Here is a 23,806-nt window from a genome sequence, read left to right on the forward strand (position 1 = left end):
GTGGCTCCAAGAAAATCAAATATTTATGTCTTTGGTCTAGACGAATTAATACACAATTTCTCTATCACAGGAAAAAGAAAGCAATAGCTTCCTTAATGCACGTCTATGGTGGAATATCTTATTTCTCCAAGGTCAGCTCAGGAGAGCTGAGGGCTGCACAAGAGCCTGAAAGGCAATGATTGGAGAGAGTGGAGCAGCAAGTGTTGAAGACTGAAGCCAGCTTGGTGAACACCACCAGCACATAAGGATGTCAAATACTGCCTGTTCATGTATACTGCACTCATTGATATTGGGTAACTGATTCTCCATGAAATCTTGCTCAGAAATAAATTTAAGAACATTTACTCCAATTTCTAGTGGCTGTACTTCTCTTCTTATACCCTTCCTTTGGGAGTACTGTACAGCAGCCTTCATACTGCAGTCGGAATAAGAGGAAATGTGTTTCTCCTGTCTTTGGGGATATATTACAAGCCCTAAAAGCATACTTCATAATACCTTGATTATACACAAGTCTAAAAAAAAAAACAACAAAACATTTCTTAAAATGTATGCAAGAAGTACAGGTAATGTCTAACTTAGGAATACATTTATTGTATTTAGCAATAAGGAAATGATACCTTACAAAGCCAAATATTGGACTTGCACTGATCTGAAGTACAGGATGAGGGAGATTTGGGGATTCATAGATTCATTTTTAAAAATTGAGTAATACAGCACAAAAGCAATTTGGCTCATTATGTCCATTTCACAGCTCCGGACTAATTAATATTAAGTAAATTACACTTGGCTAACAAAAAATAACAATGCACACTAAACCAAGTCTTAAATAATTTCTCAAAAGCCCAGATGATTTCCTTTATGAGATGCAACTAAGCATTTTTGCCAAAAAAAGAACAAAGAATTTATGATGCCATTAAAAACCTGGTAACTGCATCTCTTACCTGAAAAATACAAAAAGAAAAAAAAGAAAAGAATCCCTGGCTTGATTATGATTCACAGTGTGCAACAGTCCTCTGCATCATGGGACTAGAGTATCCTTTTATCTGTGTTATTCTTCAGGACAGATTGAATAATGACAAGTGGAGTGCCGAGCTGCAGTTTACTCGCAGATTGGTTAACATCATTTTGTTCCCAGAACAAGTCTCATCGGCCCTTATCAGGAGTCTCCCAGAATTGTTTGAAAGTTACAAGCAGCACACCAAGAAAATTAATTTCCCTGTCTGCCTCCTAGTATTGTTCAAATCTTGTTACCCTTATTCACACAAAGTAATTCAACTACCTCAGTACAAAGTGATGCTGCAGTTTTGCTTAGTCTTACAAAAATTAGTGAAGTATGATTTCTAGGGACCCATTTAGGGTTCATTCTCCATTAGATGTGCACATGCAATTTAATTTTATGTACGCATATTTTATTGTTGTTTACTCTTTATTTTCTTGCAGCAATTAGGAACTTTGCTCACTACCAAAATACAATACTCGGCCAATCTTAAGAGAAACAAAGTCCATCTTGCAGCTGCTGCTTGCACCCAAGAGCATGGAGCCTGCTCCATCTGGTGAAGGAGCCACCCTAGCGCAGGGATGCCATTTCTCACTTATGGTAAGATGTGCTATGGATATTTTTATGCCTCAGGAAATCCAACATTCTGTTTTTTCCAAGAATGTAGATTTTCTGAGCTCACTACCAGAATTAGGAAAAATATACATGAATCAGAGTATGTTTTATTCCTTCATGCCTACCCTGAGATTTCAGCTGAATGAATGAATCAAGTAGAAAAGATACAATCTGAAGCAGTTTGTGCAATATACTGACCAGACACATAAATTAAGGGAGAAAGAATTGCAGCAAATCCTTCTAACTCAAAGCAAGGACCAATGCAGATTTTAATGCTCCATTCCTACAATGAATATAGCCTGCATAGTCACACTTTGCATCTGCGCATGAGCAACTGCCATGAATTTTTAAATACATATGCTGTTTTAAATCAAATTTAGAGTTCTTCTTGATTTCATTTACCCTCTACTTTAGTGAAGACTTAAGCATGCAGCAATGTAGTAAAGAAAACAAATCTACAGTTTGAGCCTTGCACTTGTTCTCAGCCTTCCAGCTTTTAATCTCACATCATCATCTGTGGAAGCTGTCCAAAACTATTCAAGGCATCATGGCATCAAGTGAGAGATGCTTTCCACCGATCTGAGTAGTTTCAGTCCTGGGACTTGTTTACAGCTGCTACCTCTAGCAGTTTTCCAGTTCTAAGTCTCGGGGAAGTTTTTGCATTGAAGCTTTTTCATTTCAAGTCACTTTGCTCAGATTCAGGCATACAGGTACGAGTGCAGTAATGAATCACAGGACAACCATTAGACTAGGTTTATGTTTGAAAACCAGCAAATCTAAATATATCCCTCAGAACAGACACTGCGGTCAGATGTGCTGTTCCACACAAAGCCAAGCAGTTGCGACGTCACCACTTCACACCCACTCGCAGCCACTCCTTGTGCCACCCACACCAAGGGCACAACACACCCAACCATTCCTCGACCCAGTTCTGTCAAAAAAGAGTCTGCATTTCTAAAATCTGCTATTAAAAGCGTTTAAGCCAGTTTGAATCTTTGCAACGGAGCCGAGAGGAGAAATTATTTATGTCTTTATGCCACTAGAACTGAGACAAGCAAGAAATCTTCAAAGGACGAACCTCTCCTAAACCATCTTAGCACTTCTGACCTGTGTCTAACCCTCCCTAGGACCAGTCACCATGCTGATCAAAGTTACACATCAGCCCATAGCCTGTTATACATCCAGCTGGGCAACAGTAAAGAGAGCTTATAAAATAATTCAACTTTCACCAGGTTTGAAGACTTTTTTTTTGTTTTATTTTAATTTTTAGGCTGAAGGCAGTCTTATTAAATAAAATTTACAATAATTTACTAAGAACAAGGAAAAATTGAGGCTACAGACCTCTCTAACACGGATGCTGAACAGATGTTTTCAATGTCTATTTGCATTTTGAACTGAAATTAAAGGGCACAAATCTCAATGGGTTTAAGATCTCTGCCAACAACTTGTGAATACTAACAAGTGGCACCTAATGATCCATCGAAATGGGTGATTTTTTTTAATTCTTTTTTTTTGTTTGGTTTTGGGGGGGGGGGGTAAAGATTTAACTGAATGGAATAAAAGACAGAGATGCGAAAAAATATCAAATAATAAAATCAAGAACTTTAAACAGGATCTTAAAGCCTGAGCTACAAAGCCTGACAGCCACGCAGAAGTCTGACAGCAGAGATAGGGTTTAATATTCTCTTATATGAGGGAGCTTTGAATCTCATTTAATTTTATCAGATTTAGAATCATTTGCTAGGGGCCAGACAGCCAACTAGTGTAAATCAGTTGAGCTCCATTAACTTCTACGGAATTACAGTTTCCAATTTACATCAGCTGAGAACCTTGCTGTTATGCTACTATTATTAGCTACTATTTATAACGCAATACTACCTAGAGCAGTCATCTCAAACATGCAGCTCAACAGGCTTTCTGACATTGCCTGCAGATACTGTTAGACTCTGCTCCTCTACCCCACATTGCCCAGAACAGCAAAGTTGGCTCCTGCATGTAATGTACTACTTGCTCCATGTTCTATGAAATGGAACAGTCAGGCTAGAGACTACTGGTTAATATTGAAATCTGCATCTGGTTTTGCAGAATATGAAGTATAAAATATATAACTGCAACATTTGCAAATCTAATAATAATAACCAAAATAATAATGCATATTTTTATACAAATGTTGTCCCTACCAAAAAAAAAAAAAAAAAAAAGTCTCATAATTGCAATCTGCAAAGGATTTGAAAGGAAAAAAAAAAGGGGGGGGATGACATGAGGTTATGCAGAAGGCCAGCCATAAAGCTGAAGGGAGACCACAGCACTACCCAGTACTCTGGCGGGGCCACTTGCTTCTAAGGGAATGGAAAGTCCCAGGCCAAATTCAAAGCCATACAGCGTGACAACACAGATCCAAGTCTCTCTGCTTTTGCAGTGAGAACATTTAGTTCTAAGTGTAGAATTTCTTAGTTTTAAAAATAAGTTTTTGAATTTGATGTATGGGGAATATCCACGCTAACTAAATTTAGAACATAACTTATGTGCTTAAATAAAGTAGCTAGCCTTCCTACAAAGAGATGTTCCTTCAAGCACCATTCAGTGCAGAAGCATAACTGAATTGCCTTGTGAAGGTTCTTAATGCTCTCTTTTGACTATTTAGAAGACATTAAGGAACTCCCCTCCAGACATCAAAATGGGTTGATAACAGAAATAGTTCCTCACCCCCATCCTGGGAATGCAGAAATTGGTTTTGATGCCTTCTTGTCTCTCAGTGTTCATTCATTATGGATGTACATCCTACTCTGGCACTGTCCAAAGAAAGAACCATCTGCACACATGAAACCCAACCAGCCACAGTCCTTCATGTTATGTAGGGGATGTTTTCTCCCTGACTCTGCAGGGCACATAGAAATAAAGCAGAGTATGTCATGTCTTTTGTGCTCTTCCTCCATTCACTACTTGACCTTCACACAAAATTAAGAAGAGCTTTTCCTCATACCAGCTAAATTTCCTTCTGACCCTGTTCCTTACTCAGATTTGTCTCCCTTTCTGCAAAACGCATTGAAGGCAGACCCTAATCTCAAAGTTGATATCCACTTCAGAGAAAAGTCTGGCTGATCTCTGAAGTTTTTAACACTGTCTGATTCCTACATCCAGACAATGTGGGAGGCTGGAGACTTAGATATACAGATCTGCTAGGACCAGGAGGAGGTAAGGCAGGGAAGAGACACCAAAGAAACTATCATTCCCATTAACAAATGCAGCATGAGGCCCACATCTCATGCCATGATCAAAACTTTGTGGCGTTTCTAATCAAAGCAACCTGTGTTCATTCCCTGATTAGCTCCCCGTTTTGAAGCTGAGCTTCCCTTAAGTTCAAGGGCTCTGAAAGAGAAATCTGGTTCAGAGCTTTCTCTTTTTACTTATGAACTCCTACTCACTATACCTCAGTCTCACAAAGTGTTTAAGCTTATGCAAAGTCTCTCTGAAGCAAACGGGCCTGTTCAGAGGCCTGAAGCGCAGCCCTTTGCTGGATCAGGGTAGCAGCTCACTTCTTGTCAGTCTTTCCAAGCTCTGTGTGTTCTGTTCAGACATTTTCTAAGGTACATGGGTTAGTGTTAAATATAGAAAGCCCTCTGTTCAGTTTTGTTCTACGAGACTGACATGCTGCTGAGCTTTGCAGCACTGCTGTGTGCAGATCTGTGGAGCACAAGGCCTGTCCACCATAAGATGGTGGGTGTCTGAAGGGTGGCATAAGACAGATCATCTCCAAATTTATACATGCCAAGAACAAGTTTTCTGTTAGGAACCAGTAACTGTTACTTGCTTATAGCAAATATCCCATTAGAACATCTTATTCTGCTCCTGTCAGTAAGTTGGGCAGCCACAAATCCTGCACCGTTTGCTGGTTTTGTGCTGCTCTCCAGGAGAATGATGGGGAGCTCTGCACAGACTGATCAGGTAACCCATTAATATTTCACAGCTGGGCTCAGGTTGACCGGCAGTAATTATTCCACAGATTATTTTTTCATTTGAAGTGCAGCTGGTCATCCATTACTTTCTTCACGGCTTGGAAGGTGCAATAATTCCAATTATTTTTATCAACTGGAGACAGGTAAACTGGCTCTGCAGATATCTTCCCTGACCTGAGCAGCAAGTGGCTGACTGGAAGCCCACCACCATTACAGGCTCATTCTTGAGAGCTGAGAAGTTGGTATACAGTGACATACTCTTTCTCTGTTTTTCTGATCTAGAACACAGTATTTATAACTGCTGTAAGAGCCTTTAGCTTTGGCCTGCACTTAAAGCTGCCAGTTGCTCAGCTTTCCTGTATGTTCCCTTAGCACAGGCAGGACAGGACCATCAGCTGATTTCCATTCACGAAGATAGCAGCCAAGTCTCAAAGTGATGTACTTTCCAAACAAAGCCTTGCAGTTGCACTGGGCTACAATGGCCACTCTTGTTCCTGAAGTCCACACAATGTCTTCTTCACAAACCAGCTGCCCCACCAGTCCCATACCAGTCATGGCATAGCCACTGGCTTGGAGCTCTTGGAGAGCCATGTTTTGCTGAAGGGACATGAGGGTGAGCATCTCATGTCAAGGATGTTTGCCGAATCCAGACAATGAAATGCAGGATGGCTTACACAATACATCACAGCATGAGTTGTCTGCATTGTTCAAAGCAAAGGAAGACTTCCAAGCTCTCCCAGCTTTCTCTTTGTGTATAGCACCATTACTTATGGTAGAGAGCTTGAAACCTGCTGCAGACTGAATGCTGAAAGTTACACGAGCAGAAAGGGCTCACCATAAAAATCAGCAATCAGATCTAGTCTGCAAGTATGCATTTAATCTTGGAAACATTAGCTGGATTGAACCTGACTGCTGATGAGTTACCCTTCCTTGCCTGACTGGAAGGTCATAAACATCCCTGATATTAATGGTCTGGTGGAAGTCAAGGCTCCATGCAGATGGAGTGTTCTCTCCCCATTTCTCATCTACTGAGAACTTTCTGCTCCACTTGTTCAGCAAGTGGGCACTTTGAATAATGTGGGAAAATGCCACTTAGCTATTCAGAGGGTTCCTCTGTCTCACTGCTGCAGTACTGCCAAGTTTGCTTCAGGACAGAATTTTATTCTGTACCTATTTTTCTTAATCTAAAGGTCTGTTTAAGAGATCTGTTCTACAAAATGATAGCGCTGGTGCTCACTGCTCTGCTCTAATAGCAGCTACATTTATTTCATCCTTTCAGTGGGAGTGAGATTGCTTCTCTTTGACTCAGTGGGAGGGAAACTTCTGCGATTTTTTCATGCCATTGCTTGAGTGTGTGCACTGCAGCAGCTTCTCTTACGTTAGGACCAGGATAATAAGATTAACAAAGTGAGGCTGTAGGGCTCTTCCTCTTCCCATTATTCTGATCAAGTTCTTTCTTCTCCCCAGAGCCACCCACAAGTGACTGAACGTGTGTGCTAAGTACGCACTTCTCTCTACATTTCTCGATGTTCTTCTACATACTACGCTGCACTAGAAATGCAGAGGCAGTGAGACTTCAGAGAGGAATGAAGCCCACAGGCAGATACAGAGAAGTACATTTGTGATATTCTCCTCCACAGACTGCAGTGCAGCTCCAACCTCAAACCTACTTTGCTGAAGGTGCTTGAGACTGTTCATACGTTGCCATGTTGTGAGAGCCTGCACTCTCCTACACAGCACTATGCGGAGAGATACCTTCCCAAAGTGTGGAGGTATTTACAGCCAGCAATTCCCAGCTTTCTGTGGGCAGGTATTGCACTTTCATGAATGCTAAACTGGATTTCTCCTCTCAGAGAGCCACTCACAAGGCTGAAGACCCACTTTGCCCAGTGGCGGTGCCAAATAAGTAACAGCCTTATCTGGAAGTCAGCCTTTCTTATGCAAGACACCAGAAGTTGTCCCTGCACAACACATTCATTTAAAAATACTTGGAAAGTGTTCTAAAAAGTGCCCTTATTTCAGCTCACCGAGTATGAAATGCATGCATAATGTTCAGTAAAGTTACAAGAAGATAATTTTATTGCCCATAATATACTGTCTTACTGAGTCCCTTAGGGCAGACTCCATAATCCACCAAGCACAGGAGTATCCCAGTGGTTAAGTCTACATTGCTTCTCTAAAAAAAGAGCAAAAGGGAGTCCTGGGAACAGCTGAGAGCACAGTGCACTGCCACGATCGCGTGCCTCCTGGCCATGCAGGGGCTTCCCAGGCAACTTGCACAAACTCCTGCAGCAAGTCATCCTGAGCACAGCAGCTGCCATCCCAAATTGTCCCCTGGCAGACCGAGCCACCTGGCCTGCACGGCTCCCCACAGCCCCTATGAGCTCCAGGAGACACTTTGCAGACACAGCCTTGGGCCGAGCTCCTGAGCTTGTTGTCTGGAGGGGCAACAGGTTTTGCGCTGGGCACTTGTTCATCCAAACGAGTGCCCTGCTCTATCTGGAAATCTGGGGCAATCAAATATTTAACGTATTGAACGAGAGCACTCCCAGCTAAGAAGAGCAATTAGAGACCTGCTGACTCAGCATGTATCAAAGGGGAAGCGACTCAGTGGGGAATAGAAATATTCCGAAGGAGCCAGACGTTTGCATTGCACTAGGCCAAGAATTGATATTAAAGGCATCCCAAACAAGCTGAGGACAATGTTTGCTTAAAATCCCCAGTGGGGAGCTGCACTGATTAGAGAGAAAAAAGCAAAAAGGGCATTTTGGAGTTTATAACGAACACATCCTCTATACTGCAATACAGATGACAGAATAGGGCAGTGTTATGGTCCTAGACACATGGAACCTGTTTGTATACCACAAGGACTGACTTAAATATTTTGGGAAACATACTCTTTCAGCTTTCGCTGCAAGCTTACCCACTTCTATGAGCATGTCAGGCACACATGTGTTTTATTATGGGGCCAATCTCAGTATTTCTACTTAGTGTCTGCAGGAAAAGGTGTGTGTGTGCTACACACCAGCCCTGAATCAAAGCTTTGACTCTGAAAGAAGATGTGTCCAAGTCTGATCACAGATACTCGATCTTAAGGTCACATCTGATTTTACTTGAACAGAAGACAGTGCAAGTAATCGCTGACTTAGCACACTGAGAACACTCATGCAAAAAGGTTAGAAAGCAAACCTCAAGTCCAATAAACTCATAGATGAGTTTAACGAAAGTATAAGTGGACCTGCAGGCATTAGTGTCCACATGAACATGGCTGCTGTGAGCACACAGGTTCTGTAAATACCAAGACTATCTGAAGTGACAAGGAACTTTCTGCATTTCATTGTCAGGAGACGTTAATCTACTACATATTTCTATACCCTTACAGATAAGCATGTAGCATCGCTTGCTGATCAGCAGCAGGACAGACAGCAGCACAGAACTGGACTAGAGTCCACGTCTTTCTGGTTACCAGATGGATTTAGCTTCCACTTTGCTATAAAACCATGCTGAAATGCAAGTAACTGCAAGTCAGCACAGCCTCCATAAACTTGCAATTTACCAGTCATTCCTCTGGAAAAATGTCTTTCATGTCACCACATGGTTTACTTTTCCAAATGTCATAACAAAGGACAAACTTTCTTACTGTAAGATCAGGAATGTGATTTACAAACCACAAGGGCAAGCCAAAGCTGTTTTTTGCTCTCTGCTCCAAAATGTTCCCCCACTTCCTTTTCCATAAACCTTCCCGGTGCCCTGTAAATATCCCAACGGAATTATTCACGTATAGAAGCAACATCCTTATCCCATCGCCAGAACAAGGTCACTTGGAATCTGTGCTCAGGTGTTCATCTTTAAGTTTGGCTAACCTTAAAGAAAAATGCCCTTTAAGCACATATCACTTTAGCCCTAAAATACTTAATCATTAATGATTTAAAGCAGAAAGGAATTTAAGTGAGTTAGACATCCTGTAATAGGCCTTTTGACTAGGGCTATTAGGAACATTTTGGTTCAGTTCAGACATAATTTATCATCCTGAGTGGAATTCACCTGAAAGGCAGGCAGCTCCTTCTGCTCTTGGAGGTCTTTCCTTAGGAAAAGAAAAATGGGGAGAAAAAAAGGGGGGGGGGGGAATCCATTCAGCTCTTTTGGTTTCCTAAATGGCTTAAGGTTATGAAAGCCAGATAGCTTCCAGTTAGGCATTTACTGCTGTCTTTAATAGCCAAAACCTATCAGAAACCTCCTGAGGCTAAACACAGAAGAGAGCAGAAAGTAATCATTTTATATTCCAGTCCCTGCTAGGAAAAACCTGCTAAAAGAAGGTTAAGATGCTGTAGACTGGTCTCTTTTCCGTTTTTAGCTCACTAGTTAATTATCGCAATGCAGCTAGCTCCTCAGCTAACGCATAACTTCACCAACTTCGGGGCACCCAGGTCACCCACAGCAGCAGCGGAGCTAACCTGGGACCTGCAACAGCATCCCCCAGCACTAAGGTACTTCTGGATAGTGACAGTAAATTAAGGAAAGGGCACAGCTTAGCTATTAAATAGCAACACAGCCATAAAATAAGACATTTCAGCATATATATGTGATTTTCAGGCTGGTGTCAACTTATAGCAATGCTCCAGTTATTCTGCGGAATTGGAAGTCTGACAGCCTTTATAAGCATGGCTCATTCTTATATGGGAAACATATAAAAATGCTGATGCATTATACTGTTGTATATAAACATGAAAAATAGCAAAGGTAAGCCAGAAAAGGTTTAAGTCCTTCAGAATTTAATAGAAAAAATATCCAGCCATCTTTCTGAGTGATTAGAGAAAATTACGTCCCTATCAAACAACTGTGAAAGATAGCAAAAAGCTGCTAGGATGGACATGTTGTCTGCTTAATTTAGGAAATTCTGAACATAATTTCTACCAAGCTGTAGTAATCTTGTTGCTCTTAAGTTTTAAAGATTTTTTCCTACACAGATGAGCACAGAAAGGGAATTAAATACCTGAAATACATTTCAAAATACCCCAAAATACAGTATTCCAATTTAACACTGCAAACACTGTTGCGTATTACCTTCCTCCGCTCACTATAGTTTATAAATATCCATGTCACAATATTACTTCAACACAGCGCGTGGACCATCCTGGCACTGACTGCAAAAATATGGGTCCAGCTGGGCTGGCAGACGCCAGCACAGGAAAAGTATTATATTGAAGCAGGAAGGTTCATTCCTTTGATTATAACAAGATTGTGTTCGATGCCTGACTTGGCATGGCTGTGTATGATTTTTAATGGAACTAAGGTCAAGAAAAAATGGGAACTTATTAAAAATAAATACATCAGACCGCCTGTTACTTTTTTTAGTGAGCACTGCTGGACTGCAACAAAGGGAACACGCGCACTCTGAGACTACTCTTGATTGCAAACTTTTAAAAACTAATTCTCTCATTAAAACTCAGTGGAGACAACTGTGATCAGATTCCTTACCCACGGGATAAAAAAAGGAGTCACAGAAAAATACAGATTGAGCAAGAGGCCACAGTAACAAAGAACATACCACATCCATCGAGGTCATCTGTCCCTCATTGCCACGGCGCAAATACAACGACCAGGTACTGACACATGACTGCAGCCAGAAAGTAGATGCAACTATTCTGCTCCCTTATTTTTTTTTTTTATCTTTATCATTTTAAAGGATTTTCACTGAGGGATGGCAGCTTTGGTAACTGATTAGTGTATATTACTAAGACAATTCACAGAGCTTCTATAAGCCAGAAGGAGTCATGCTGGGAGATCTGCTTTCTGCTCTAAATATAGCAGCATGAGAAATGAAATCCAAGTGCCAGATTTCAGTGGGATTTCCCAGGGAGAAATGCACTGCACAAATGGCTCATTAGAGACCTTTAAAACAAAAACAAGAACTACAGATTGCACCAGTGTAATCCCTTCCCCGTGCTGTTACTGAAAACATTTGGGATGAATGGTGGCCATTTCCCCATCATGAATCTCACCTCTCTAAGTTCACTTTCAGTGAGCATTTCAGCCAGCTCATCCAGTATAAGCATCAGTGATGATTACGGGTGAGCAGTGAACTTAGCCATTCAACTTCACATTTCTTATTCAAAGGTTTCATTTTAAGAACAGGAAAAGGAAAGAAGGAAAAAAAAAAAAAAAAGACTACAACAGATTATTTTACCCTCATTTGCTGGGATTCACGTGTAGTGGTCCACCACTTACAGGCTCTGTGGCAGACTTTCCAAAGCTGGCGCCAGGTCCTGTAACACTTCAGAGCAGAGATTTGTAGCTGTTTCCAGCTTTCTGTACACAAAGCTCTCTTGGGGCCTTGTCTGTGTTTTGTACTGCATAAATTTGTTTTAAACTGACATACATAATAGGTGAGTGAAATCCATTTAACATGTCAGCCTATAGATTATTACTAACCCAAAGCAATGACAGCAACAACAACAAAACCAACAAACCAATCAGGATATGCTCTTCTTTTCAATTGCCCAGATGCTGTCTATATTTCAAAGTTTAAAACCCTTTCCTTTGCTGCCTGCCTTCTGGAGCTGCACACTGCCAGCCGATTCTCCTCTCATTTATACTTGTGTAACCCAGAAGCGATGCCATGGACTGACAACCTTGTAAGAGGAAAACTGAGTCATCCATCAAACAACTGGCTACTCTGTGTTTATTTAGCATACTCTACAGGCAAAAGGGAATTAACTGACTTCCCAACTCCAGGCTCTGACCTCACCTGCAGAACAGACTTTTCCCCAAAGCGTGAAACCCTTTCCTTGTGCAGACTGCTCCTGTAGCACAGTCTCTTAATGCCTTCCATTTTGATGACTTTCTTACTTGGATGGGGAACACGGCCACAGTGCTGCTCCCATGGGCTCCCGCTGCCTCGCAGGGCTCCTGACAATGCAAGTGCAGCGGTGGCACCAAGGTCTCTTACCGGCCTCAGGCTTCCCATACAGAAGATTGTTATCTCAGCCCTGAATGTGTAACAGCTCCTCATTCTCATCTAAAAGAAAAAAAGGACTGTCTGGGCAATCCGCTCTGCAGAAGAGCTTCCTATTAAAAGAAAGGTGCAATGGCAATAAATGTAACTCCACTGGGAAGAAGAAAAATTAAACACACCTGCCTTGTAACACAGAGGATTTTTCTCCTGCAACGTATGAGACTGAATCATTCATAATACTAGCAAAGACAAATACCTTTGGTCAATAGGTTTTGACAAGTAGCTTCAAACAAAGATGAAATTTGCTTTATAATCTATACTTGCTGGTGAACTGAATCATTCTCCCTTCTAGACCTTGCAGTTCTCTGTAAAACCACAGCAGAATTGCTGGGATCCACCAAATCTTTCTTGTAGAGCCCAGGCATCAGCTGCTCACCCAAAGGTTCTTCCGTTCACAAGATTCAAGGCTTTGCTGCAAACCTTCTATCAATCTCATTTGACAACACCTCTCCATAAGTAAACGCACAATTTAGAAGTGGTTTGTGTGCATACACACACACATATATAATGAGCAGGAATTCCCTTTCTAGCATGCAGGGGAAGTAAAGACTGTAAGAGGCATTTCATTTCTTAGTTTCTCAGAACAAAGATCTTTAATGTCTTATTTTGAAAGATGATGTATTTGTTGTCAGAAACAATACCACCCTACTAAATAATCTCAATCAAACTCAGCACCTACACACGTCTATATGACTTGCACCTACACAACATACAAGTATTTCAGAGCTCTGCATACAGAACTAAAACATTTTTTTTTAATTTTTTTTCATTTTTTTTCCCTAAAAATAAAGAGTAATGAAGGTAACGAAGAGGTGCGCTTTGCCAAGCATATCTCCTTGCTAAGAAATATCAGAGGAAGGTCACGTACGTTTTCATGTATTTAATTGCAGTTGCAACTTCAAAAATTATGACAAGTCTACAACTGACAATGACATTTCCATCTCTGGCTCATCTAGAGCACTTTTAAGAGGTCACTGAAAGATTTCAGTGCATCTAGATATTTTGTGTTTCACCATGTTAACAACAAGTTTCAAGATCATAAAAATAAGAAATCAGAAACATGTTCCTACTGACTCGTGCAATACAAGGCGTTAATGAACAACGCAATAACACAGGAGAGCAGAACAGTCATGTTTTTCAACATCGTACCTTCAGCGTAGAGGATAAACAGCAGAAAATGGCCATATCTGCTGTTACAACACACACACTTATTTTTGTCATGCCTGTTTTCAGATGTGTAATACAAGAAGGGATTTTAATAGAGCTGAAGGGTGCAGGCAGAATGATTGTGCTGCCAGAAGCAGCATGAAAATGCTTATAGTTGTAATTAGGCAGAATGTGTAATTCAAATGTCGCACACTTGCATCTGAGACCGTGGCTGTAATGCAAGGAAGGCTCTGTGCTCTTACCAGACACGACACTCTGCGGGCTCTGCTCCAGGCACCCAGCACAGCTCAGCCCACTGTGCCAACCGGAGACCAGCACACCTCAGCAAGTGGAGCAGGACAAGGTCCCTACACCTGTGCCCTCCCTTCGGAGCATGCCTCGGATGGGAAGAGGCCACACTAGCTTATAAAATGCTGTGCTTGCCTTAGGGATGCACCATGTACATCAGGATTAATGTGGCAATGAAGTGATTTGGGTCTCTGGGCATCCTCGGAAAGGTTGCCAAGGCCCATATTCCCATGCTGAGATCAACTGCCAAATTATAAACATATTGTCATGAGAAAGATCAGCTTCTTACAACCACAAACTAAGGATGGGGCCTTGGATTCATGGTCAGAAGAGCAAGATTCGAGTTGCCTTGCCCAGCCCCACACACCTCAAACTGGTGGGGCCGCTCTCCTGGGCTTTGCAGCTCAGACTTTTACTAATCAGAAACACACGTTTTTTCCTCTTATAGTCAAAATACCACCAAAAGCCATCAAAAACCACACAACATCAGAACCCCATGATGGAAGTAAAATAGTCAGGAAGACTTAAGCAAGAGGTGTGTGTGCACCTCCTGTGCTCGGAGCACCCAGCTGCAGGGGACACCTTCACACAGCACGGACAGTTCAAGAGGATGGACAACGCCCATGGACTTTTCATAAACATGCCACGAAGGTGGCTTTTGAGTAACTAAATTTAATCTTAACTGGTTAACCCACACTGAGGAATATTTTACAAGAACCCTCAGTCACCTTAATTACACAAGGATAAAATAATTTTCAGGGACCCTGTATGTGGGAGTAAACTTCTTTTTCCTTTTTCCTGTGGTGGGGTGGAAACTCTAAAGACTTCAATTAGAAGCAATTACTGGAGATGTAGAGGCTTCTTTGAGGTTAAGCCGCCCTTCATTTTCTCAAGAGAAGCCTTTAATTAAATGCAAATAATCACAAATTTCATATAGCAGATTGCCATAACTTCACTATTAGTTACTGGATCTCATTTGAAAAGGAAAGAGGTGGGCAATAGTGCTGGGTGGATGAGAAGTAATGAGAACTCAAGAGGTCAGGGCTGAATTACCTGTGTAAATCTATTCCTCTCCTATAAATCTGTCTGCAACCATATCATTTCAGTGTTAACAGGTTGTCCTTCATGCAAGTGCACTGGAGTGTAGTCCCATAGAAATTCGGGCCTCAATACAAATAATTACCTCAGTCCATCTTACTGTTGACCACGGCAGCAAAAGCGGGATGGGTGATGGGGAAGATGTAATTGAAGGGGAAATGACCAGAACTAAAATGTAAGTTGTGATGAATTCAAATAGTATATTCAAGCTCATCTCTATAGCAGAGCTCTGGAAGAACAGGCACGTGAAATGGCAGCTCCCACTAATGAGTATCTTAAAGACATTTCTCAAATCAGGTACGGTAGCATGTAAGTATAGAAGAGGCATCCAAGAAGAGATAATATAGCGTCTGCAGGAGGAAAGGGGAAGCACACAGTCCACACAAGCAGAGATTTGTAATTTTGTCCACAAAACTGTGAAATTTTACAATCCGTTCTGAACATTACTTAAGGTAAATGCACAAAAAGGTAGGGAAAATCTGCCACTTTTCTTACTCCCCTTCTCCTCCTGTTTGACTAAACAGAAGCTCGTCATAGCTAACGAGCAGCAGTTAGTTTGCAAACTGGGGCTTCATACAAAGAGCTCTGGCTTCTGCTTCATACTTTGCACAGGAATTTACATTGCTGATGGAGAGCTGCCTTGATCCCCTTTTCACAGATTATGTACCCAAGATACAAAACAACAGGGGTTCAGGACCAAATGCCAAGAAACATTTTAAGCATCAGCTTTCTGAAAAGCTGATGGCTCTGCGGTTACAGCATAAGTTGAAAGAGGTGTGGAGGCTACACCAAGAAGCATCTCAGCCTTAAGGAAGCCACAGAGAAGAGGTGCTTCAGAAGAATTACATTTTTGTTATGGAAATGACTGCTCAGTTTCCAAAGCTGAGAAGGTCACTGCTCTCTGACATGCAGAGAGTTCAGCAGGGAACTCAAAGAAAAAAGAAATGCAGGGAACAAGGGAAGGAGGAGCAGAAAACTTACTACAAAGATCTGCTTGGCACGTCATTTCTGTGTAGATTCCCAAATTAAATCATTTCTCCTACTGTACTGTGAGAATATGGGGAGGGATCAGATTGTAAGCTATTCAGAGGACTAACTGATTATTGGCATTTTAGCAGTGAGCTTGTTTTTGTTCTTTTGCACATTTATAATAATACCTTTTACATGTTCCTTAAGAGACAAATCTCTCTCTGCTTCAGAACTGCTAGTCTGAAGATCTTTTGTTGGCACTGAGAAGAATGCTAATGTGAAATATCTTATTTGTTCAGATGAAAGAGAAGCTGAGAACAATCCTCTCTGGAGGGAGGTGGCAGAAGCAGGATCTGAAATCCAGAGTTTGATTCACCCCCCTGCGCAGCCCACCCTTGGTAGCTGATCCCTTGGTCCTGCTGCTCTCGCTTCCCATCACACTCCCCACAGCACGGCAGGGACTTGGGGCACCAGCAGCCAGGACCCTCTCTGTTCACAGGCAGGAATGCCTGGAAATGAAGCATTAGGCAACAAACCAAACACTCAGCTTCACAGTAGCAGGGATTTGCGTGGTTTGTGCTGCCCTCTTTTCCCCAACTATTTTTGTCCCTCTGGTCCTGAAGGAGCCAAACAAAGCCACAATGTGTTTTTAATACAGTGATGGTTTTTCCTGCTGAGGAGGTATACAGGAGAGTGGCTATTCAGTCTTGACAACATGGTCCATAGAGCAGATGTGCCAGATAATGTTTACCTTATGCATACATTGAACTGTAAGTACAAGGAGAGGGGTGTTGCTGCATGTTTCTGACAGCTTCTTTCAAATCAGAAGCAGTACTAATGCAGGGATGTTGGGATCCCAGGGTATCTGGGTCCCAGGGCTAAATTCCTGGCAAGAAAATAGCACTGATAAAAGCTTTGTCTGGCATGGGGAACATTCATAATACCCCCCACTCCTAGCAGGTAGCAAGCACAAGAGCTAATGCAGCAGCTTCTTCCACAGTGGGGACACCAGTGAGACTGCTTTTTTCTGCCTCTGTAAAACACAAACTGAATATGCTTGAGGTATTCCTGCCTCCTGGATATGTACTTCTGTTCAGAGGGCTTGAATAAAAACAGTGGCTTAGAAATTATTGCAAAGCGAGAGCTGGAAGCTTGTTCATTGGGATGAAAGCACAACCACGTAATCCTCAGTTCTCCATGAAACCCAAATCAAAGTATTTGAGGGAAAAGGGCCATCTACCTTCATAACAGACTGTGTACCACAGACTGCCTTGTGCAAGAACAAAGAATTACCTAAACAATTAAGGATTACATCCATAGAAACTTCTTCACTTAACAGTACAGTCTTGCTGGTTCTGTCAGATGCCTACAAGATTAACATCTTTATATCAGAAGATGCAGTACATGTGAATGAGGAAATAAAGAAAATACACAAATCTCTTGGGTAATATGGGCAGTCATAAACAATTGCTTGTTTTATAAAAGAGCAACATGAATTAAAATGTAAAAGTGCATAATTTTATGTATGTAAAGGAGAGAAAAAAAAAATATTCACTCTTTCCTCAGTAAGCATACAGTAATATTAAGTCTAACAATTTTAGCTGACCTATCTCAGTTGCACTCCAAAGCAGAAGCTGAAAAGCAGACCAGATTTATTTCCCAAGTTGGCTTTACCATTGCACCAAAAAAGACCCCAGAGAAATCATGAAGAGGGAATACAAACTGCACACTTATTTTATTCTGAGACAATTTTCAATTAAAAAAAAATTAGAACAGACTATTACTTTAAATCATTAATAAAAGAATCCAGACTATTAAAGAGATGAGCTTTCCTAACTCTAATCTATCCTTACTGCTGTGTTATTACCCTACTGTTTTCCTGTAATTAAAATGTGGCAGGTAGTTTACACACAAGAGGGAGTAATTGTATTGGAAATAACGGTTCATAACCAAATTTTAAAAGCTTATTTTTCTTATCAACTTTTAATAAAGAAAGCGAGATAATAATGATATTTAGCTTTTCTGCCACCTACAGCAGCATTTTGTCTCTCTAAATTGTTAACAATTCATTCAGTGATGCTAAAACATATCTTTTCAACTGTGAATACAGCCTGAAGCAAAAATAAAATATCTCAACCATCTCAGTCATTTGTTTTTGTTCAACTTAAATCAAAAACCTTATTCTAAAAGACCCTAACCTTCAAAAAACCTTGTGTGGTTCTGGAAGTAGAAAACTGAGTTGAAACGTGCTATGGTTAGGAAGAACCCCAATCACAGCCTGACCAGGCCAGGAAGGGAAGGTCCCCTTCTCTTCTGCATCCTAAGGAAGACAGAGCAAGACATGTTATTGTCTGTCCATTTCTATGTTGCACTTCCTCAAAGGTGCACGCACGGGTGGCACAAGCTTTTCTGCATGGATTTACTCAGATATGGAAGCAGCACATATTTCTCCTGGCTTGGGGGAAGATGTTAACCTTTGCTCTTGAACGTTCTCTCCTGAATATCAAAGTTGCAGAATATTTTCCTTATAAAGACTTTCCTACAGTTTTTGCTCTGTATGTTTCTTAGAAAGCAGTTCTTCAGGAATTTCAAGCCTTGCAATCCAACTTGTAGGAAATTATTTTTATTATTATTATTATTACAGTATATAGCACTGCAGGATGCTGTATGTAAACAGTTTCTATCCCAAAGAGCATGGAGTCCAAAGTATACAAGTAGGCAACTGTAGACAAACACGAGGGCAGAGCAAATGGACAGATGGACAGAGAAGTAGCTGGACATTTGCCATTTAAACATAGCCACAACAGAACAGAAATATGCAGCATCTCATAGGCAAGTATTTTATAGCATGTGCTCATCTGCAGTCATGGGCAATGCTAACACTAACAAGCTACATTGCTGGATGCTAATGCAGGTGGACCATAAAGAAGACGATCATTAAAAGCTCTGGTTCCAGCCTTGTAATTAGCTTGGCATCTACAGATCCTTGAGGGGCTCAACCAAGCCCTGCATAGCTCAAGGTTGAGTAACACATAACTCTGCAGGATACAGCCCAAGCCAGTGCCTCGTGGGCACACAGACTTGGTAAGTTAGATATACAACCCACAGGCATTAGTGTTTTCTCCCCAAACCCAGTATGTGTAAACCACATTGTCCGAAGTCCAAATGGAATTCCCTTTACCTATGTATCATCAGAAATTTTAGTGCTGGATAGTGGTTTCTACCTCAATTAGGTTGGTGACCTTCAGGGTGCATTTGGGTTTCAACCCATATTGGCAGCTTTAGCTCAGATTCATTCTGTGGTTTGGCTTAAAAATCAAAGTAAGGTTTAGAGGTAGCAACCTTCACAGAGCTTTCTGCAGCATAGCTCTAATGCAAATGAACTGGATAAATGGACCTGACTGTGTGAACCAGCTGTAGAACAGGCAGATGATGTTTCAGGTCCCCTCCAGGCCTGTTTTCATACAGCTTGTGCCTGAGAAAATCGTTTAAAAAACAAATCGAGGATCAAATACTGCACAAGGACTGAGTGACTGCACCGGAGAACAGACTAGACAGTGACCAACTGGCTCCACGTGAACATGACACTGCTTTGACAGTCCTGTGTAGAAAGTGATAGCCACACTTACATTTATGCCTTCAATGTTCACATTAAAGCAAAACCTAGAATAAATTAGTTATGCCTTGCATATTAAAGCCATAGATTGGAAGCTTTGATTCCACAGGAGTTTCCTCCCTGAGTAGAAGCAGCAGGGCATGCAGAGGGGACAGAAAGGGAGTTCAGGGCTTGACATGGAGTGGATGCATAGTGCCCAACATACTGTAGAAACCACAGGAGGTGTTTTTTCCCCCTCTAAGATTGTCTCACTTCCTCTCCTCCCTTCTTCCCACCTCATTATCAGCATTTAGGATATGCCTGAGTTTTCTTGAGCAGGTTTGTTGTGCTCACTAGAACACAGTGAGTGTTTATTGGCTATTATGAGCACTCATTGCATTCTTCTAAGTGCCAGGACTGGCCTGTGGAGCTGAACACACCCTGGTTTTGGGAGGAGAGCTCAGGAATGGGAAGATGCTGGAAATACATTTTCCACAACAACAAAACCATAAAACTTTCTCCTCCTTTTTTTTTTGTTCTGCAAGCACTGGGGTAGCTCAGACCTCCTAAGCAGCAGTTCCTGCTTACTGACTGCTCCAGTCGTTCTCTGGCCCCAGAAGATCTCCCAGCTCCTCTTATCAGAACAGGAACAAATTAAAGATTTTGCGTATTTGCATCTCCTCATTTGAGAATATCCCTACATTTGTTATTTAGAGATAAAAGTACTTCTAAAAATTCACTTAGCAAAGTGGTTTTCTCAGCCTCGGGGAGCAGTGCAGGAGGAATTGCAGACCGGGATCCAAAGCAGCTGGCGAGGCTGCAGAAAAAGCAGATCAGATGAACGGAGCTGTGCCCACATGTAGCACCTCTTAAACACACGTGCCACAGGTGGCAGGACTTTCTGGACCAAGCAGAGGCCACGTAAACATACCTATAACTTAACCTATGTCTGTACCACTCCTGGCACCAGCTAGGCCGCACCTGCAGTGTGACAGGCCCTCCTGGTCCCCAGCTTCAGCCACACACAGAGCTGATTGCAGCGGCTCAGGCTTGAGGCCCAGCTCCATCACTCCCCACGGACCTCACCAGTGAGCAAAGCAGCATCCTCAGCCAAACACTCTTCAAGACAACACACCAGCTATCTCTGAGGACCTGCTTAGTCTATTTGTAATCTGTTTGGTCAAGACATTAGGTCCCAACAGGGCTAAGCAGAGGTGTAACTTTAAGCTATAAGGGGCTCACACTTGGCTGCTGGGCTCTCGCCACTCTTTCAGTGAGCCCTATAACCATAAAGCAGTTCCCATTGCAGGATTTGGTGCTACAGTCTATGTTTTCATCACCAAAAGCTGTTCTTCACCCACTAACTTTAAAACATATGAACTAACTAAAAACATACACAAATATACTTTACCCTGGACTAATCCCCAGTGAGTCACAAGGGGTGACAGACTATTTAAGGAAATTTAAATAGTTTCAGACAACAGCTTGAAGATCAGCACATCCCCCTAAAAAGCCAGCATAAAGGCTTGTGGGGAAGGGAGAACTGCTGGAAGAGGGAGGTTTCTGCAAGTGTCCCTAGGAGATGATGTTCCTGCAGATGGCCTACAAAATGCAATGGATCAGGAGTGGACTGTGAGGGCAAATGGATCAGAGCAGTTCACCTGGTTTCCCAAGCAGTTTGCAGAGAGCAGACTGACCACCATCAAATAGCAAAAAGCATGGGACTGGCATCCCAAACTTCAATTATTCTGGATAAAGTTTCTTTCCTAAGAAGCGAGTAACTGAAATCCTGCTATCTCATGCTTGGGCTAATAATCATACTGCTGTCTGTATGACTAGGATACAACCACATCTACTATCACCTCAGAAATACCAATTTTTCTACTACATTAATATAATGACCACAATTCAGCACTAGATATATTGCAAAGTGGCATCAATTTCATAAGAATAAATAACCGGCCTGGTTAAGAATTAATTGCTCCAGTTTGGCTCACCCTTCACCCACTTGCAGGAGCTTTTTGTGGATTACTGCTTTATAATTGCTTGCTCCCTAAGCATACATGCATTACAGCCTTCTGCACACCTTGACAGCATACAAGTTAGAGAAAATGAACTCTACATGTTCCCCTGATGCTGTATCCAGCGGACAAAATACTGTAAGTCAGAGCTTGTTTACTCAATTCTCATGGCCCATTAATGACATAACACTGGATGCAGCTGTGCAGGACTTCACAAGACCAAAGCAGAGAAAGAAATGCTGGGAGACTTCAAATGCACTGTTCACATCAGAGCCTAGCTGGGGAAGTCCTTGAAACTGGTCTAGGAGATTTTAACCTTATAGTTCTCTCACAAAGTAAATCCAGGATTAAAGCCTCAAACTTGGTTTCTCTTGAAGATCCTAATGATCCTAAAATAGCTCCACCTGACCAGGGTGGCAGTAACTGTTTTAAAAAATTGGGTACAAGTAATTTCATTTTCTCTCTGCCTGATCAAATTACCTACTGAAAAACTGGTAGGGCCTGCCTTGTATAAAGGCTTGCCACATCCTGACTTCTGGTGTGCTTGAGCAAAGGGGGCAAAGTTCACCCTATAAAAAAGGCACCCCTTTTTATCCCCAAAAGTTTGAGCAGAGCTCAAGCAATGTGCTGGGCACGTAAGGCTCAGAAACCACTATTTGCCCCAGTGCAACCTCCCTCTCAGTACAGAACTCCTATGTTTTTCCAGGGGTTTCTGGAGAGCTTATTCCATCCCAGGGGGCCTGTGCAGCAAGCGAGTGGTGCTGGCACGGGTGACCCATGCCAACCAAAACACAACAAAAATAAGCATACGCTCCACCTAAATACTGCACCCAGGGACACTGGGTCTTTTTGTCTTACTTCTATGAAGCTTTTTGAACTGCATTTGTATGACCTTTCATACATTTCAGTATGTGAACAAACCAAGTTTAATGACTTCCCAATCACAGAGAAAAATAGAAAACACGTAAGAGAAAGGCTCAAACTCATTCCCAATCCCCAGTTAAAAATACCCTTATCCATTAATTTAAAAATACATTATAAATAAATGGGGGGGAGGGTTAAATAAAAAAAAAGTATATATGTATTTATGTAAGCGTGTATAGATACATATTGATACACAAGTGTGTATAGATACAAAATCACAAAGGAAGAACGTGATTTGTGACGCTGAGCTGATTCCTCAGCCTGGCAATTCTGCAAACATCCCTAAGAGTCGTCCTCCAGCAGAGAGGAAAAAAAAAAAAAAAAGGACTGTTGGATAATTTTTTTTCCCCCTCCCTGTAACAACAGCTATCCATAGCAACTAAAACACCCATTGAAGCCATATCTGAATTCATGCACAGAGAAACAACCCTCCCTCATTTTCCCCACAGCTTTTAGGGTAACCCCCACTACTTACAATTGTGAAGTTCATAACCTTCAGAATCCAGATGGTCATAGCAAGGTTCACCAGGATTAAAATCATTAGGAGCAGCACAAAGAAATAGAGGCATCTCTTCCTCCAGCCGTAAATCCCCACTTTGTATACCTGGGGTCCTTCCGAGGTCTGCATGGTGCTCCTGTGCGCGTACTGTTCCTGAGGCATCTGAAATAATCACAAAAAAAACAACCACGTGTATTAAGCAGCAAGACAAACCCAGTGATAAAAACTGCTGAGGACTTGTGTCTGTGCCTCTTATAGGTTTAGTTGTTTGTTTGGTTTCCCCTCCTCTTTCTCTCAGTTTACCAGCTGGGCAGCATCTTCAATCACCTTGGTTCTGCATTATTTTTCTTGCTGCTTACTCTATGCAGTACCACGCTGAGAAAAATTTATGTATTAGATGTATATATTTATAAACACACATAAGCACGCTGTCTAAAGGTATCCTATGGAGATCACTCTCAAATGACTCTGCTCACCGCCCCAGGTTTTGCAAGGCTGGCACTCCAGGGCCTCGAAGGATCCTGAGGGGAAAATTCTGCATGCATTTGGTAAAAGAAGTTGAGTTCAGCAGTTTGTTTTGAAGATGCAATATTACTTCTCAGAGGCTTTAATTCAACAACAACAACAAAAAAATCATCTCAAATAAAATCATTCCTTCTAGC

General features: G+C 41.7%; 1 protein-coding gene across 3 annotated transcripts in view; it reads right to left on the reverse strand.

The window, feature by feature from the left end:
• SGCD (sarcoglycan delta) overlaps nt 1–23,806 on the reverse strand; it is a 345,029-nt gene that overhangs the window by 112,917 nt on the left and 208,306 nt on the right. For all 3 annotated transcript variants that reach the window (XM_084295349.1, XM_084295350.1, XM_084295351.1), the window contains exon 3: nt 23,121–23,306. In XM_084295349.1, coding sequence (XP_084151475.1) covers nt 23,121–23,306 — 186 coding nt within the window. The remainder of the gene's footprint in view (nt 1–23,120; nt 23,307–23,806) is intronic.

The sequence above is a fragment of the Netta rufina genome, assembly GCF_964035555.1.
Source record: "Netta rufina genome assembly, chromosome: 14".
Classification (NCBI taxonomy): domain Eukaryota; kingdom Metazoa; phylum Chordata; class Aves; order Anseriformes; family Anatidae; genus Netta; species Netta rufina.